Source organism: Acomys minous (genome assembly GCF_964271855.1).
Source record: "Acomys minous genome assembly, chromosome: 6".
NCBI lineage: Eukaryota > Metazoa > Chordata > Mammalia > Rodentia > Muridae > Acomys > Acomys minous.
In genome coordinates this window covers 15,116,053-15,134,054 of record NC_140487.1, presented here as the reverse complement: position 1 = coordinate 15,134,054, position 18,002 = coordinate 15,116,053, and the positions used below count along the sequence as shown (strand labels likewise).

The following is an 18,002-nucleotide window of genomic DNA, read 5'->3' as shown; positions in this document are numbered from 1 at the left end:
AGAGGGTGGAGTGATTACAGTCATGGCAAGCTTTTCAGAAGAGGTAGTATATGGCTGGAGACCTGCAAGGGCTGCTGTATAAAGTGATGAATTCTAGGTAGAGGTGGTAATGGGGGTGACATTCTGAGAATAGTGGTTTTAATAGCACACTGTGACCCAGCCTGGGTACTACTGTGCCCCAGGACGAGCACAACAGAGAGATTAGTGAGCGTTATAGGAAGTACACAGCACACAGGAAATGCAGCCAGACTTTTAGGTTTGGCTTTTTATGGGCAGACACAGCCTTAGCCTGTGAGGCAAGAAGAGCTGCCCTTTGTGTGATAGTCTTCACCCATCCTCTGCCAGTGTGCCATTAATCCACCCAATACCAAGAGGCCTGAATACCATAACAACTCATCTGATAGGCTCCTCAGCTGACTTTTAAAGAGAAACCTGAATTTCTCAAACTTTCTATATTGGAATTGTGAACAAATGTCAAACAAACAAACAAACAAACAAACAAACCAAAACAAATAGAGGTAAGACTTTGATACTTACTAAATAAATGTTTTTATCCATGAGTAAGAAGCAGATGATACAAATAAGCACAAATTCACACACGGTTAGAATGAAAATGACTTCCAGATTTATGTTTGTCAGCAATATATATATATTTACAAATAACCCATATGAAAATGTAGAAAAGCACATTATATCTCCACACGCCATCCACATTAGCTGCATTAAGCTTACTGACAGTATTTACCAATCTGAAGTTACTTGTACATAGATATTTTTGTGCATTAAAAAGGAAGTATACATAATTTAAAATAAATTACATTACACAATTTACAAAGCAATATTAACAAAAGACTCACAGACAGTTGCCTCCTTACTCCAACAAAATAAATATTCAGGTAGTTAAATTAACAAAAGAGTGCCCACTTAGAGCAATAAAATTTAAAGAAAAATAGAGTACAAATTTGATAAAATTATACTTCACAGGATGGATAATGATTTCCTTAAATTTTGGTGATAAAAATGGGCAGGAAAATGTACCAGAAAGGGAATCTAAATGTTTACTTTTAAAAATAAACACAAACAGATTGTACAAAAATAACTGGGGAGGTTATTGAGGCTCAGAATTAAGTAATGCATAAATTATTACCTAAGGAAAGAAAAGGAATTCAACTACAAAACAGAACAATAAAGCTTACAGCCAGTTATAGCCTAAGTAAAGTAGATTTTTGCCTACTGACAAAGTGGCTTACTTCAGAAAAGTTTGGATTTAACATCTGGCTTGATAGAACAGAATACAGCAATGCAAATTTAACACTATTTGTTTAATGTTTGCTTTATTCATTTAATATTGCAGACATATTCACTTCCCACTGTCTTTGTTAGACAAGAATGATACTTATCACACAGCAAAACATTGTATTGATAAGAAGCAAAAAGAAATATAAAACAAAGAAGAAGCCACTTGGTTGGTCTACACTTCAGTGTGGACATTAGCCAGGACACCTGAAGGTAGGACCAGAGGGGACGACATGTAAGGACCAGGGAGATTCTGTTCTGAAGTCCAAACTAGACCCAGAGGACTCATGTATCCTCTGCAAGAGTTCTTATAGGCTTCTTTAGTGGCTGCTGGCCTGATTTCTCCTTCAAGGGAAACTGGATAAAACACCTTGGAACTAGGAAACACTTACAAAGAACAAGATTCTTGGACATTTGGCAATCATGGTTTCTGCAAATCTATTCAGACTCCAAGTCTCCCTAGAAATAGGCTCTCTTTTCTATTCACTACTGATAGGTACAGGCTTTTTCACTGTTAGGTAAGGTGTCACGTGAACAATGGCCTTACATGAAAATAAGGGGAATAAAATAATGCTAGCTAATACAATGTTAGTATAAGTATTGATATTTTCATTCCAAGGATCTTATTTTTATTCTTCATTTAACATGTCATCTGTATGACTCTTTGCTCTTATTCATTGCTTTGACAAATGCAGTCTATTTAAATGAAGATATTCAGACTCCAACTGATGGTTTTATTTCAATAGAAAATGTTAGTAAATATGCTGCACTTTTCCTTATAAATTTTTGTTTGTGTTTAGTGAAAGGTGGTTTGGAGGGAGGTAGACCAGGCTATAACAACCAGTAAGAGTAGAATTGGAGAGACTAGGCAGAGAAAATGATCACACAGGACCAAGGAAACAGTAAGCCAGAGGAGGTAAACAAATGCATGGTAAGTATTTCTCTCTTCCTTTAGAAGCAGTGGCTCTATCTTGAAAATTCAGAAACCTAATATTCCGACAAAGCCACAGTGACCACTGCCACCCTTCACAGCATATCCTGGCACTTATAGTCCCTGTGGAAAAGTACTAAGCACACTTATAAAGAACCTATAGTGATGTGTTCCAATGTAAGTGCCTCTCGTAAAGCATGCTTTTCTTCTTTTGGATGTCTTAGTAACCTACATATACAAAAGCCATTACTAATTTTTACTGCTCTGCAAAGTGTCTTACATGTATAAATCAATAAATGTGTCTTGTTATAAGTAATCTGTGCTGTATTACATAAATAATTAAAGACATGCTTTAATATACTCCTTTTCAATTAGCTCAAGCTACACTCAAAAGGGTTTTGAAGATCTTATAGTCAGTACACTGCACGGGCACCGATGAATAGGCCAATCAGTTCCTTTTAAGGGATATCAGCCATGCCTTGCTTCCTGGGACAACCCAACATAAAATAAAGGTCTGATTTTGTTCATTCTTTTTTAAAATCAAGTAGCAGATCTCCCTTCCTTCATCCATTTGTTTGTTCCTTCCTTCTCTCCTTCTTTCCCTCCCTCATTGCCCCCTTTTCTTTTCTTCCTGCCCACAGACTGTCTTCCAAAAGCGAAAGGATCACCAAAGAAGTCTCCCTCAGGAAATATTAGATTGAACAAGAGAATAAAGTTGTGGTGAAATTCCAATATTTCCCCTATAAACTCAAAACACCCATCTATATGTGAAAATGAAAAACCTCCCACTTATCCAAATTATGCACATGGATACATTCTCCTTTCCACCTTTCTGACAATAGGCCACATAGTATTAATTTACCCTATGGTGAATATCAAATATGTTTCTCCAACATGAATAGAGTGTTTTAAATATAATTAGTCACTCACAAACATTTCCCATCTTCACAATACTTTTTAACTTTTGATTTCTTAACTTATTTGATCATTATATCCTAGGTAGGATAATTCTGACTTGTTTTTATAATTAATTACATTTCATAAAATACCTAAGTGTAGCTTGAGTAAGAAAAAGTATCTTATTTTGTTCCCTTTCTTAAGATTGCTAGGTGTTGCCCACACTTCATTAGATTGTTACAATTTTTCAACTAACTACACAGATTATGTTTCACCTATTTTGAGTAGACAGAGCTTATTTTATCCAAAGAGATCATCCTGAATATTATTTGGAAATCTCTGATACTGGGTGCGTGTGTAACTTATTATAGTTTCAGAATAACAATATTATTTTTCCCTTCCTCTTCAATGCTTTACCTCAGTTAAACCCTTGGCATGTAGTGGAACTCCTTTTTCTAGTTACTCTCTCGGAAATGGCATTTATCCCTTAGACCATTACTTTTGCCATAAATAAGAAATGCTTATCACATTCTGTTCATATCGATTAATATATGAAGATTTTCATTTGGGGGAATTACAACATCCTCTTACTCAGAATTTGCTTGTGATCTTTGCAGAAAGAGCTGTAGGAATGGCCAGCAGAGGGAGCTCACAGCCAGTCTTTGAAGGCAACTTCCTCACCACCCAAACCACAGGCCCAGCCACACAGGTATGTTTAAGATAAATCAAATCAAATCACATACTTATTGTGTTCAATAGACTGGGAAGAGTCATGGTCCCCACTCTACCGGAGGCCAATTGTAGTCGTTATTGACAGTGTTATGTGACTGCTTCTTCACAACACAACTTCCTTTCCAGAAGAAAAAAGTGAAATACATTCCACCGTGGCATTTCCCGGCTACACCAGTGAACATGGAACCACCGCCCCAACAATCCCAACGTAATGACTATCAATGTCACCTGTGAATCACTTGGTAGACAGGGAGTAAATGACTGAAAGCTAACAGTGACATAATAAAGAACTAGCTCTAAACACACATCTAGAGTGTAAGGCATGTCAGCAAACTAAGACATGTAATTGTAGCCTGCTGGCTTTTTGTGGAAAGAAAGATCTCTTGGAAAACAGTGTTTCCCTGCTGACTGTCATCTCTGGTAACATTGCACAATGGCAGTGTTGAGAGCTGAACTAGAGAAATTACTGAAAACATTTTCTGTCTGATCTTTTGCTTAAAGGGCTTGTGACCCTTGCTCTAGGTATAAGCAAGCCTTGGACAAGATCATCCACTCTTCTCTTTTTAAGTTTTAGATTAAAAAAAAACATACCACTTCAGATTTCAGTCATGGGAAGGGCAAAAGAGTTGTGACTGTGAAATACAGCCTGCAAGACAGAATGTCTACCTCACACTGAAAAAGCAAGTTAGGAAGACAGAAAAGTTAACAAATAATTTTGATTTTTTTTTTGTTAGAAAAATCACTGATACACTATTTTCTCCATCTGCTCAACATTACGAAGACAACCAGTCATTTTTTCTTTTCTTTTCTTCTTCTTTTTTTTAAACAAAGATAACAAATATATAAATCTCATCATAATCAGCCTTCCAAGAGCAACTACAATCCAACCAAGGGTTTCCAACTTTTTGGAGGTTGATAGGTTAGGGACATCAACACTTGAATTCTTGCCAATTTCATAATGGCTGTAGAGAGAAGGCAGAGTGTAGACAGCAGGCATGAGAGCAGATCTGATCCTGTTACCATCAAGACTGAACTAACTCTCTTCAGAGTACAAAATCTTGCAAATGTCTCCATGGCACTCTTGGCACATGTCTTCATCCCATATGAGAAGAGGCAGTTTCTATGGCAACACTGGTTAAGTGCCTATCATGCTGCACTAATATAGTGCAAAATGTGCCTTCCATATAGCAAAAAAAGATATAGGCAACCAGTGTGAAAGTAGGGAAAGTAGAAATGTATCAACACAAGCATATTTGCTTTCCAGACAATAACCACTATAAAATACTGAACTTGAGTACTCTGTCTTCTAAGGCTAATACATGTCCAGCATTCACACATTGGAGAGAGACAAGAATAAAGTCTTATAAAATAGTTTGTCTCTGAAATGCAGGCAAATAAAAGCTACCATCAACCATGAAGACGCTAAACTCTTCCATAGGTTCTCTGGCTAGAATATGGCGTACGGCTTCTTCACTGTTTAAAGTTGCTTATTAACAAGTATATAAGAAGACATCATAATGTAAGCCATTCAGTCGAGTATACGTAGTATTTTTATGGTTAAGTGTGGAACTGTAAAGCCTTCAGTATGAATTCTTCATGCTAGAAAGTTCTGTGGGTTAGTGCTGCACGCAGTCTTGTATCTGGTTTCCAAGTGGCCAATTTCCTCACTATGTTTTTAAGATCAAAGTGTTTTTTTTCAATTGGTAGATTTCAGAAAAGATGACACAAATCTCTCAAGACACAGCATGCATCCCACGGTATCTCCTAGAATTCTCAGGGTTGACTCTCTATGTCAGTGGCATTGTCTTGAATATTCTCAGTGGGAGTAGTTTATTCTCTTTTTTTTTTTTTAATGATGGTGTTCATAACAGTTAAAGTTAATTATAAGTCACATATTTGCATACTGGCACTGCGGCCTCTGGATGTCTACTACAAAGGCAAAAGGCCAAGGCTGGTTGTGTCCAGGAGTATTCAATGTTACATATCAGCGTCTCCATCATATGCTAAGGTTAAAGGTTTGAGGCGGTTGTTTTGCCTTCTTTGGGGTTTCTTTGGCTTTTTGCTGTAGAAAATTCAGGAAAAATTTAAAAGAGGAAGTCAGTCTTTCAATTTAAATATTGTTGTTTTAAATAAAAAAGCAAAGCAAGACAAAATGTAAATCTAAATTGCCCACCTACTTCCCCCACTGTCTTTTAGGATACAACCTCGTGATCTCTTCGAGTTTCACAGTACCAAGAAGACATGTTAAGGTATTTAACTATTTTGTAAAAGCCAAATTATCCAGTTTCTTAATTGATAACAACAGAAGTGATATTATAATATATTTTGGGTTTGTCCTGGAACTTTTATAAATAATGCACATTTACAAGTACAGTTAAATAAGATTAAGAATTATCGTAACATCCTCCTCTAAAGAAAATTCAATATATAAATATATATACTACACACCATTCATGAAAAGCAGCATTCTATGACATATTTTCCCCAGGAGAAAAAAAATCCTGAAAAAATGGCGCAGCGCCATCCTGACTCATTTCCAGAATCAGAATGACTCAGATATGGTAGGTGGGTTTTAGGCTTTCTAATCTTAAAAAGCTTAGTTTTTAAATTAGAACTTGGCATGAGGGTAGAGTAAAGGCAGCACATTGATTTCTCACACTAGTCTGCCACCGTGCTACTGATGGCTGCAAGGGTTTTCTTTGAAATAACAATCTTATGTCTCCCTTTAGATTCTGAAATATTCCAACACTCACCAAGCTAGATAAGTCATTGAGACAATGAAGACCAACAGCACAAATGCCCCAGCTGCGACACCATAGACCCAGGTCTTTAGTCGCCCATCTAAGAAGAACAGATATTAGTTACTAGTTTACATTAGTCTGGAACATGTGTGACAGGTTCATACTATGTCTCATAAGCACTTGTGACTCAGTCTTTCCCAGCAAAGTCACCACTAAGGTAAAGCTAGCTGCTGGGAGTGAGGCAGCACTACACTCAAGGGGACTTAGCGACGGAGACAGTTGAGAAGCAACAGATTGTGTTTGTGTTCAGTTGCTGAGTTCATGTCTAAACTCTTGCTATCTTTCCTCAGGTTTGGCATGGGTATTGTTCTAGTCACATCTGCCTTGACTTTTCCACCTATTTCTGGAATGGCATATTATATTAAAAAGTAAAAAATAATCCAGATTTTGAGAAACTCATAAAACTTGGAGTCAATGCAGAAGGACCATTTACTGTCATTTATTATACTTACAACTTTAGGACTGGGTTTGAGATAAGTAATGTCAATATTTTGTTCTGAAGAAAGTTCTATGAAATTTGGGCATGGGTACTAACTACTTCTTTTTCTAATGAAAATAAGAATACGCCAAGATACCTTCAATGTTAGAATTGAGTACATGAGTTAAGAAAAAATCATTTATATGAAAATGCTTATTATAAAACAAATCCTGTGCGATTGGTGGAAGGTCTGTGTAAAGAATTTTGTGTTCCATGTCTGGTTGCTTCACCTGGCCCGAATGGCTGTAGGAACCATGTTCTGCCCCGTCCCACTGGGTTACTGGAGGGTTGGGTTGGGTGAACTGCGCGACTGGTTTTCACATCTCCTCTTTTGTCCTCCACAGTGGGAATCACCACGACAGGGATAAGTGTGCACTGCTCAAGGGTACTGTTGGAGGACATGACTTCCGTGTAGCCTTCTTCACAGCGGCACGCCTTCACCTGCAGGAGGACACGGAAGTTTACACTATGTCGGCAAGGCAATCTGGGAAAACGTAACTAAGCTTACTCAGAAAAAGAGCATTATTAGGAAGCATTTTAAAGAGCATTTGCCTCATGCAGTTTCTGCCTTATCTACATCAACCATGCCTCTTCTCGCTAAGCTGTTTACTTAGTCAGGAAAGATGCTTTGAGATAGATGGCTTCTGCTTCCAGTCATGGCTTTTGGGGGGAAGGGAGAGGGGCTGTACCAGAGACAGTGGGGTGACAAATGATGGAGGTGACTTGTCTTTCTTAATGAATGTGTACATACCTCACTACAGTAGGAGTGGGGTTGACTACAGGGTGGGTTACAAGATCTGTCCGCATCAGGCTGGCTAACCACCAAGCAGCCCCCTGCAGAACAGAAAATCATATTTTAAGAAATGGCTTCTCTTGCTATGATAAAAATATATCCAGTTATTGATGTGTCTGTATAGTTTAAACCACTTTGGAAGTTCCACGAAGTACTGCACTTGTGAAATGGCGGACTAATATCCATCTCTTTCATTAGGAACTTTTTTACCTAGATGATAGCACAGAGGGTTATACTTTGTAAGTGTGCAGGATGCATTGCCAGAGGCTGATTTTGTAGCCACTATATTTGAAACACTAGTTTAATATAACCTATTTCTGACAGTAGTTGGGAAAAAAAGCCATCTAATCAATTTCCTCAAGCTAAGCCCAGCAATTGCAAGCAAAACATATTTAATTTAATTTTATAGCGTAATATCATTTTTGCTTATTTAAAATGGTAGCTTTCACATCCCTCAAAGTAAGTTTTCAATTAATTTGACTATTACACAAATGTGTTTATTATAGTGCATATTTATTTTTGAGAAAAACCAATATTCTTGTTGTTGCTTTCATATACTTTGTGGATGTTGGGAAGAGACCAAAGAAACCACTGAGTCTTTTGCTTGCACTATTTTCCAACTTGCCATTGAAACTACTCTCTGTAATTTATTTCTCACAATACAAACAGTGTATTGCCTATTATGGCACTCTTAAAGATGGAGACAATGCCTTAAAGAAACAATAGTGGTGACACAGGCAGGAATAATAGTTACTCATTGTAACAGAACTTTAGCCAAACAAATGATTTCCTTTATTTATTTTTTTGCATTCCATCAAAAGTTCCCATCATCACTTCTTTGCTTTTCTTTTAATTTTGTAAATACATTTTAAGGTTTTCATTCATTCATTCATTCATTCATTCATTCATTTATTCATCCATCCATTCATTCATTTAAAAATGCAACAAAATAAATATGGTAAAATAAACCACAAACTCTGACACTACAAAAGCACTTAGTCATTGCAATGCAAGTGCAGTTTAGTGACCATATTATCTATCACTAAACATCTGAAAAGAAAGGAAAGCAGTTGCATGGATTTGTTATGAAGACAATTTATACATTAAAGCAACTTGTCAACATGGGTAATGTACTTTACATTTGTTTTCATAGAGAACTCATCTAAATGGTTGGAGAAACATGCACCCAGAAATTATCAAAGGTCATATACACACTAGCTTCTTAGCAACAGAGAAAAAAATAATTGTTTACACACTTTGTTGTATTGAAAATAAATTTAAAATGTGACTTATACTGGTTAGGCTTTAAATTTTGACTTAACTTTGCATTGGGAGGATACTCTTAGCTGCGGTAAGAAAAGAATAGTGTTAGAAGAAAAAGTAGACAAATATTATTTGCTCTATATTTGAAAGGAAAGACTTCAATAAAAAAGAACCTTTTAGGAAACCATTAACTTCCTTCAGCATCACTTAAAGAATGATGTATATTCATTTCGCGGCTCTGAGTTAAGTGAACCTGGGACACCTGGGACACCTGGTTTAAAGGGCTCCACTTTCTGTCTGTGCTTTTATCGCCCATTCCTCTTAGATCTGAGTTCGGTCTGTCTTTCTTCCCTAAATAACTATTGAGATAGCAAAGAGTTTCCTGGTAGGAATTTTTTTCCCTATTACAGATTATATGTCCAATGGAGATGCTGTATCGAAGGCTTTCTGGGACAGCTTTTATTCACACACACACACACACACACACACACACACACAAATCCCCATCTTTATAAGAATATAATTTGACATTCTGTTCTGGCTTTCATAGACAGGAAATAAGTAATTAGATTTTCAATAAACCTGGGTCACTTGAAATTCAATAAAAAAGTTGATGTTTTCCAAGAAGTGCATTGATCCTGGCTGGGTTGTATGATCTCACTGTATATATGGACATTAAATCACAAGATGACTTTACTCAGGGCCACCCGATGCATACTGCTTTGTTTAGTTTGGAGAAAAGTTCAAACAGGAGCCCCAAGGCAGCAGGTAGCCTGGTCAGTTGAGAGTCAACACCCTTCCTGCCTCTGATGTAGAGAGTCCTGACAACTGAATTATTTTAAAATGATAATAAAAGAAAAGTAATTTAAATTTGTGTTTATTGTCTGAAGTGGATTTCTGCTTTTGACCTTGATTTTTTTTTGTATGAAACTTGCAGGCTATTCAATACATATTCAGCCTGAAGTTGCTTTTCTACTGAATAGGTGCCTTGAATGAGCCCTTGACTTCACTGAGCTCAAAGAACGTGTGGAGTAAAGCAGTCAGTTGAAGGAGATACCTTTCAAACACTCTTGAGTTTCTTCTTTGAAAGGGTAATAATTGTTTGTGGTGGGGACATAGCTAATGTCCCTCTCAGACACCCTGGGCTTGGCTTTATTGACAAACTTTCCTTATTAATGAAGAAAGCGTCTTAATAATAGGATTTGCTAATTCATGTAGATTGTGTTTCTATGTGCATACTCCACTGCTCTGTATCATCTTCAAAGCACACACACACACACACACACACACACACACACACACACACACACACACACACAAAGAAATAGTGAAAGGTATAATTATTATTTTCTTTGCATAGAGCGATTTGTTAGCATGTAAAATCTCCAGGGGAAAAATCAGGAGTTCACCTACATTCATTTATTAGAGTGGAACAGTATCTCAATTAAATATATTCTAATGGTATTGTCCAAGAGGGATTGGTAAGTGAGAACATGAGGTATTTAGAAATAAAATAACTTATCACTGGTCACCACACATGTGTACAACATGCATTTTTTTGATTCTAATAATGTGTTAACTACATATTGGCTACAGGAATGAATTCAGAACGACGAGAGTGTTGGTGTTTTACCTGTTACATTCACACCATCTGACCTTTGGCACCAGACTGTTCGAGAGGAACCCTTCCAAGCACTCGCCATCCACTTATACTCATAGCACTGTCCATCTGCGGGCATAGAACAAACACTCATTTTACATGCTCAGGACCAACACGGCAGGCAGGGAGCTCCCCAAGCGTGCATGAACAATTTAAAGGGGCCATGCAGTCTGTTGTTGAGGAGTACGGTGGCAATGGGTTGTCTGGAAGCTGCGAAACAAGTTTGACAAAACTGCATTTACGAACCTAAATCCCCACTAACGTTCACATAGTCTATCCTGCTGCTTTGTCGGACCCTGGATGTTTAATTTAATTTCTGCTTTATTTCTAAAGTTTTACAGTTTTTTTTTTCATATGGTGGAATATGGAATGTATATACAAATACAGAGAATAACTAACTGTCAAATATATTCAACTATTTATCCTAAAATTCTAGTAAAATGTTGCCATTTAGTCATATTCACCTTAGTTTTTATTTACTTCCTGATGAGTAAATTGAGCCAAGAACTTGTTACTCTATAACATCATTTTCTGATCCTATCTCCTAATGTCACAGCCCGTCCACATTAATCAGAAGCAGATTTATGGCTTTCTACCTTGTTTTTATTTATTTTTTTTACTATATGTACATATGTGACTATTTTATTTAATGATAATTAATAAAAATAATACTTTAATCCAAATTACAATTTCATAGTATATCATATAATTCAGGACCTTATTTGTTATTGTTACAAAGAAACTCTTTGCATCTGATTCTTTTTTTTTTTTCTTTTTGATTTTTCAAGACAGGGTTTCTCTGTGTAATCTTGGCTCTCTTGGACTTGCTTTGTAGGGCAGGCTGGCCTCGAACTCATAGGAATCCACCTGCCTCTGCCTCCTTGAGTGCTGAGATTAAAGACATACCACCACACCTGGTTTGCATTTGATTTTTAATGTAGTTTTAGTTTATTTTAGCTACCGCATAGAAATACATTGTATCAGGTATTACACTTTATTTATTGTTTTCTTTGGTCATGTTATTTTAAATTATTGCTATTAAAAATGTCTTGTTGGTTAGCCTCAGGCAAATGTATTGGGTGTATATGGGAAATCTCTGGTATGATGGTAGGCAGCTGAAATTTAGCTAAATATTGTTCATCTTTTCCACTACAAAGCAAACAGACACCCGACTCGAGTAATGATTCTATTTCTCTACACACGCAGGAAGACTTAGAATAAAGATTGGATGGATGGAACTGGAGGGGTCAGGAGCTCCACAAGGAGACCGTCAAGCCCATCGCAGATGGATCCAGGGGGCCCTGCGCAAACTCTTGCACCAACCAAGGACATTGAAGCAGAGAACCTAGACTCCCCGTTGAGACGTAGCAGATGGACAGCTCATTCTCCACGGTCGCTTCGGGGAGGAGACCGAGGACTGCATCTAACACGAACTCTGGTGCCTATGATTTGATCACTGCCCTTTGGCAGGGCGGCCTTGCGGGAGGGGAAAGGGGATGCAGGCTAGCCTGATGAGACCTGATAGTCTTAGGTCAGAAGGTGGGGGAGGAGGGCACCCCTCCCCGGGTTAGAGGCCTACGGGAAGGAAATAGAGCAGAAGAGGGAGGGAGGGTGGGAATGTGAAGATAAGAGTGAGGAGGATAAAAATCGGGATGTAACATGAATAAATTATAATAAATAAAACTTTATCTTTAATCGGTCTTGGGTATATAGTCTGTTTTATCGTAATAAAATAAATTATTTGATACCCAAAGTTACTAAATCGTTTAAAGAATGTTTTGGATTTTCTGTGATAGGAATGACTTATTGCTATTTCAGTCATTTTATCTCCGACTGACGCCCATTCCTTTACTCACTGAAATGAGGCAGTAATTAGTTTTAGGTGTCGATCATCAAAGTCGACATTAGGAAGCCGGGGCTGCCTTGATGTCCCAGAAGAGTGTGTCCGGATGTTCCTTGTTCCACTACATATTCGGCAGCAAGCCTAGATTGGCTCTCACATCCTCCAAACAATCCTAGTAGAGCGATTGCTTCATTATCGGCATGTCATTCTCTTTAGATACCAGTGCTTAGAGGCCATCTAAATCTCCTAGCCTCTCCTCATGATTTTGCTTTTCAGAACTTCCTTGCTTCTTTTTATCTTTTATAATGTATTCCATTTGAATACAAATTTGATACATTTGAAATTTTAGTAGTTGGGGAAGCCATGAGGTAACTAACTTTTCTGTTACTGGTGGTAAATTATAACATTTTAACCTATCTTCACTTACGTTTTTATGGTTACTAGTAGAACTTTTTTAAAAGAATGATATTTCCAAAATCACTTTGTTGGTGGCAATGCAAACTTTGCCCCCTCTCTCCTTACCAATTTGATGTGAAGTGATTTTTTTTGTTACCTTGTCATGTAAAGCAACCTGTTGTTCCTGTACTGTCTATTTTCTTTGCCTCATTCAATTTGTACTTATCTATATAGGCTACTTCCTACTTCCTTTTTTTTCCGGATTTTTAAATTTTAATTACAATATAATTACATTGTTTCTGCTCTCCCTCCCCTCAATCAACCCCTCCCATGCCCCCCTTCTCCCACTCCTCTTCAAACCCTTGGTCTCTTTTTCTTTATTTTTCTTACATATTTACTTCCTATCAAAATTTTCTTGATTTGAAAATACAGCTTATTTTTGTTCTTCCCCACACACATGACCATAGAAGGCCTTTAATTCTCCTCTAAACAATTCTTTATTTTCTCGGCATAATAGCTGACAGGTAATAATGTGTGTGGTTTCTGGGTTTTATTTGCGTGTGTAAGAGAGGATATCTTCTGTAGTTGTATGATTGCTTTCTAGTGTCACTTCATCACATTTCAGATTAACAGTTACTTTCCTTGCTCTGGGATTTATTCAATTAATTGCAAACATTAAGCTTCTTTACTTCTTTGCCTACTCTGTCCTGGGAATAGGGAACACTCTATGGGGATGGTAAATTTAGGAAGATTTATACACACGGTGGGTAATTTTACCTAATTCTTAGGTTGAGCCATCCAGTTCATTTGTTTGCATCTAAGTTTTCTCAGCATCCTAGGCTTCCTCCTCCAGTTTTTCAATATAAGGTGACATGTTATTTATCACTTGCTGTTGGTTGTACATCACATTTCTTAGCCTATACAAAATAGAGCTAAGAATTCAAGTTATATGTTCTTCCCTATATTTCAGTCCTTCATTGTTGTCAAGATGCAATTATACTAGAAATTGACGCTGTGATGCCCCAAGGTTCTGGATATGGGATGCGCTGCAAATACTGAGGAAATGGTCTGTCCATGCCATGCAAAGACACAAAAACATGCGTGCACTTCATGCTCTATGTCTAGTTACTGTAAAGTTACATTGCTAACTCTCACCAATGAATTGATTTATCAAGTGTTTAGACTTTACTAAAGAGTTTAATTTTACAGTGGTTTTGTAGTTTTTCTTCAATTTTGTTATTTTTCTTAAACAAATGGAAAACATTAGATTTATGTTTGGTCCTTTCTGGTATAAGTATACAATTAGTGCTCCCAAGTATCTTAGGCTTCTGAAATTTTTTAAGGCAGGAAACATTTTTTTTACAATATTCCACATTCTAAATACCTCTCTCTCTCTCTCTCTCTCTCTCTCTATATATATATATATATATATATATATATATATATATATATGCACATATATATGTATTATGTGACGGTTATAGGATAATTTTAGCTATTAGTCATCGTGTTTCACGTTGTTTGGGACAAAGTCTGGATTTTGTTTGCTGTTGAGAACAGCAGGCTAGCTGGGCCTAGTGCTCCAGAAGCTCTTCTGTCTTTGCCTCCAATCACTGAGGATTCAAACTCTGGCCCTCATGCTTCCACGGCAAGCGCAATCCCCACTGAGCCGTATCTTTAGTCCCTCAGAATTGTTCTTTTAGCTCGATTCTAAACTGTAAGTAGAACTCTAAAAATTTCAGACATCCCGTAGAAAACCCAATACGATCCAATGACTAGGTCTCATGAATCGGAGCACTCACCGTCACATGACTTCGTTTCTAACATTTGCTCTGGGCACAGATGTTGATTCTCCAATTCTTGTATAATCACTGCTCTGGACCGGACCTGTATTCCACCAAAGCCAAGATCCTCACCGTTTACACATGTCAGCTGACACAGACTCCATGAAGACCAGTCATTCAAATAACAGTCACCTGTATGAGACAGTTTCATAACTTATACTCATAGGGGATAGTGAGACAGCTACTCATTTAGAGTCTAACCATGCTGGGCCATGTTTGTAAATATGCTAATAATACATGATAGTCCTGAGATTTGGATAAATATGTAATAACTATCCATTTATGTTTAGTAAATATGTTATTTGGAGTGGCTGGGTGGTCTCTGGGTGGCTTGATGTTATAAAACATAGGCTTTGCCCTGAAGGAGTTTGCCCATCATGATCATTTCCTAAGAGATAGATAGTATTTGATTAAAAGCTATCATGACATTTGTTGTTATTGTAAAGGGGGCTAGTAAAGCCTAACAGTACACAGAACTTGTTCTCTAGGTATTCATAAATTTAAATGGGCTTGAAGTTCAAAGCGAGAGAGCCAGTGCTTATATGTCATTCCCCCTCCCCCCTAGAGGAGTCTAGCTGAGGCAGACTAGTGAGAAGTTGACATTGGAACTGACTGATACTGGCTATGTCTTCTAATCTATACCTCTCTCTAATCAACTGCTTCTCCCCCCTTCAAGGAAAACATATAGTACATGCAAAATGTCAGATACTATAAATTCACAATGAATCTCCACAGTCTGATTATATATCTATGCAATCAACATTTAATTAAGAACAAACCATTCCCAGAATCCCAGAAATCCCCCATCATGTTACTCTTGGCATTATGCCATATATACATTTTTGTATTCATCACTTTTCAGATACTTATGTTTATAAGATATATAATATGTTTAGATATTTCCAATTGGAAACTCTTGTGAATATTGAAGCACATGCTTATTTTGAACATATATGCTATTTGCATGAATTTGTTGAGTATATGCATAGGAATGAAATTGCATCATGGGTCCATGTAGTCAACAACTTTTACCACTTCGGAAATAGGTAATTTTTAGTGGAACAAATCAGTCATAAACTCCCTTCCATTCAGCTTCTAGCCAATTGCTTGGTGACAGGGTTAATTTTGGTAGAAATGACCCCACAACATGTTCATAGCACCGTGAGTATTCCATCCATCATGCAAAAGCTTATAGACTCATGCTGGCCATGACTAAATTACACAGAATTGCTAAGAGATATAATTAATGAAAAAAGTTCTTGTATCATGGGTTAGAAATCCTAGCAATCCAAAAATTATTTATATGCATGTACAAGATAGCATTACATTGGACAATATTATTCTTACCCCCATGAGAGCTGGGCTCCATACTGTTATGCTACTAAATGGACATGGTAATAAAATGACTCCTCAGTACTGAATGTTATCCTATAGAGCAGTGCATCTCTTAACCCTGATAGAGAAGTTTCTTCTTGAAGTAAATAGTGATTAATAAAGACCCACAATTATCAAAACATGGAGAGTAAGAGGCTTTCGGAGTGCTTTTCCCTAAATAGGATTATATCCTTTCCCTCGATGCTCAGGTATCTTCAAGAAAAATGGTGTGGAAAGTTTGTAAGTCTCACAGTTGTTGGATGACTTCAAGGAAACCCACAGTGATTTAGACTACATACAAAAGATGTATCTAAAGTCAAGCTAAACAAAATCCCAGCATAGAGGGCCAGGAAAGCAGATATACACTCTGACTCTTATCTGAGGAATTATTGGCATTTGATAGATCTGGGGAAGGCAGAGCCAGTTCTTCTTCTTCTTCTTCTTCTTCTTCTTCTTCTTCTTCTTCTTCTTCTTCTTCTTCTTCTTCTTCTTCTTCTTCTTCTTCTTCTTCTTCTTCTAATGGTGTGTCCTCTAATGCATGGACCACACTTCAATGTTAGGCCTCACATTCAAGAGTAGTTGCCCAATACAAAGTGGACTCAAGTGAATTCAAAAAGGAGGGGAGAAAAGGAGAGAGGTAGATGAGAGAGTTAGAGATAGAAATAGAAGAGAATAGGAAGAGAGAGAGGAGTGAAGGAGAGTGAGAGAGAAGAGCAAGACAGAGAGCTAGTCGTGCTGGAGAGAATGAGAGAGTGAGAGAATAGACAGAAAGACACACACACACACTTATGCATGCATGTGTGAAATGTGGGGGGAGAAGGAATAGAAATTGGATGAGTCCAGAAGTGATAGTGGTAGATCTGGGAGCAGTTGAGGGAGGGGAGAAGTTAAGATGACTAAACTATATTGTATAAAATTCTCAAGGAATTTACAAAATACTATTTTTAAAAATCTAGTATATTTTAAAAATGCCAAGAAAAAAGCAACTAGCAAAGCATTTAAGAAAGTTGTAGAATTGCTTCTGTCTCTGAGATATCATACTTTGTGTTACATGGTGTTTACCAGGAAAATCTGGTATGGGAAAAGAGTGAAAAAAAAAACCCATGCTGCTGATAGAGGTATATAACTTTACTTGAGTGACTACAAATTGAATGGAAATTAATCTCTCTCTTTTGTGTGAGTACAGTGAATCTCTATTTGTATCTTTATTTGATATCATCAGGCTTGTTGCAGAGAAATCTAATAATTATATTTTGCTGTAACCTGTGCATTTCATGAACATCATCTTGAAACATCCATGTCAAGCTTCCAGTATTTAATAACAAGATGAGAGTGAAGCACTCCTCATATAAATACACCTTTATATTTAGAGCAAATCCATTGGGATAGTAAATTTACAACTACATGTCAAAGGTGAAAATGTTTTTTTTTCTTATTCATATTCTACTCTTTATAGCGTACAGTGTCAAAAGTGTCTACCTTTCAAGACACAAGGTAGAGGGCTGGGAATGCTGCTCCCAGGTTTTAGAGACCTTATTCCCTGTAGTAATGCAGTGATCCTCTGAGCCATAGTGTAGTATAGAGCTTTTAGTACAGATATCACTGAAGAAAGTTGTTGACATCCTTCACTTGGATTATATACAAAACCTTTTCTTGACTCTGGTCTCAGGGTGGTGTTTTCATAAATATGACTG

The 18,002-nt window shown here is 37.1% G+C and overlaps 1 protein-coding gene across 1 annotated transcript in view; it reads right to left on the bottom strand.

The window, feature by feature from the left end:
• Positions 1–602: 602 nt before the first annotated feature.
• THSD7A (thrombospondin type 1 domain containing 7A) overlaps positions 603–18,002 on the bottom strand; it is a 363,069-nt gene continuing 345,669 nt past the window's right edge. Inside the window, exons 22-27 of the mRNA XM_084784371.1 lie at positions 14,893–15,066; positions 10,825–10,920; positions 7,887–7,969; positions 7,366–7,576; positions 6,610–6,697; positions 603–5,918 (exon numbers count right to left, since the gene is read on the bottom strand). Of these exons, the coding sequence (XP_084640497.1) occupies positions 5,834–5,918; positions 6,610–6,697; positions 7,366–7,576; positions 7,887–7,969; positions 10,825–10,920; positions 14,893–15,066 (737 nt within the window). The 3' untranslated portion in view covers positions 603–5,833. The remainder of the gene's footprint in view (positions 5,919–6,609; positions 6,698–7,365; positions 7,577–7,886; positions 7,970–10,824; positions 10,921–14,892; positions 15,067–18,002) is intronic.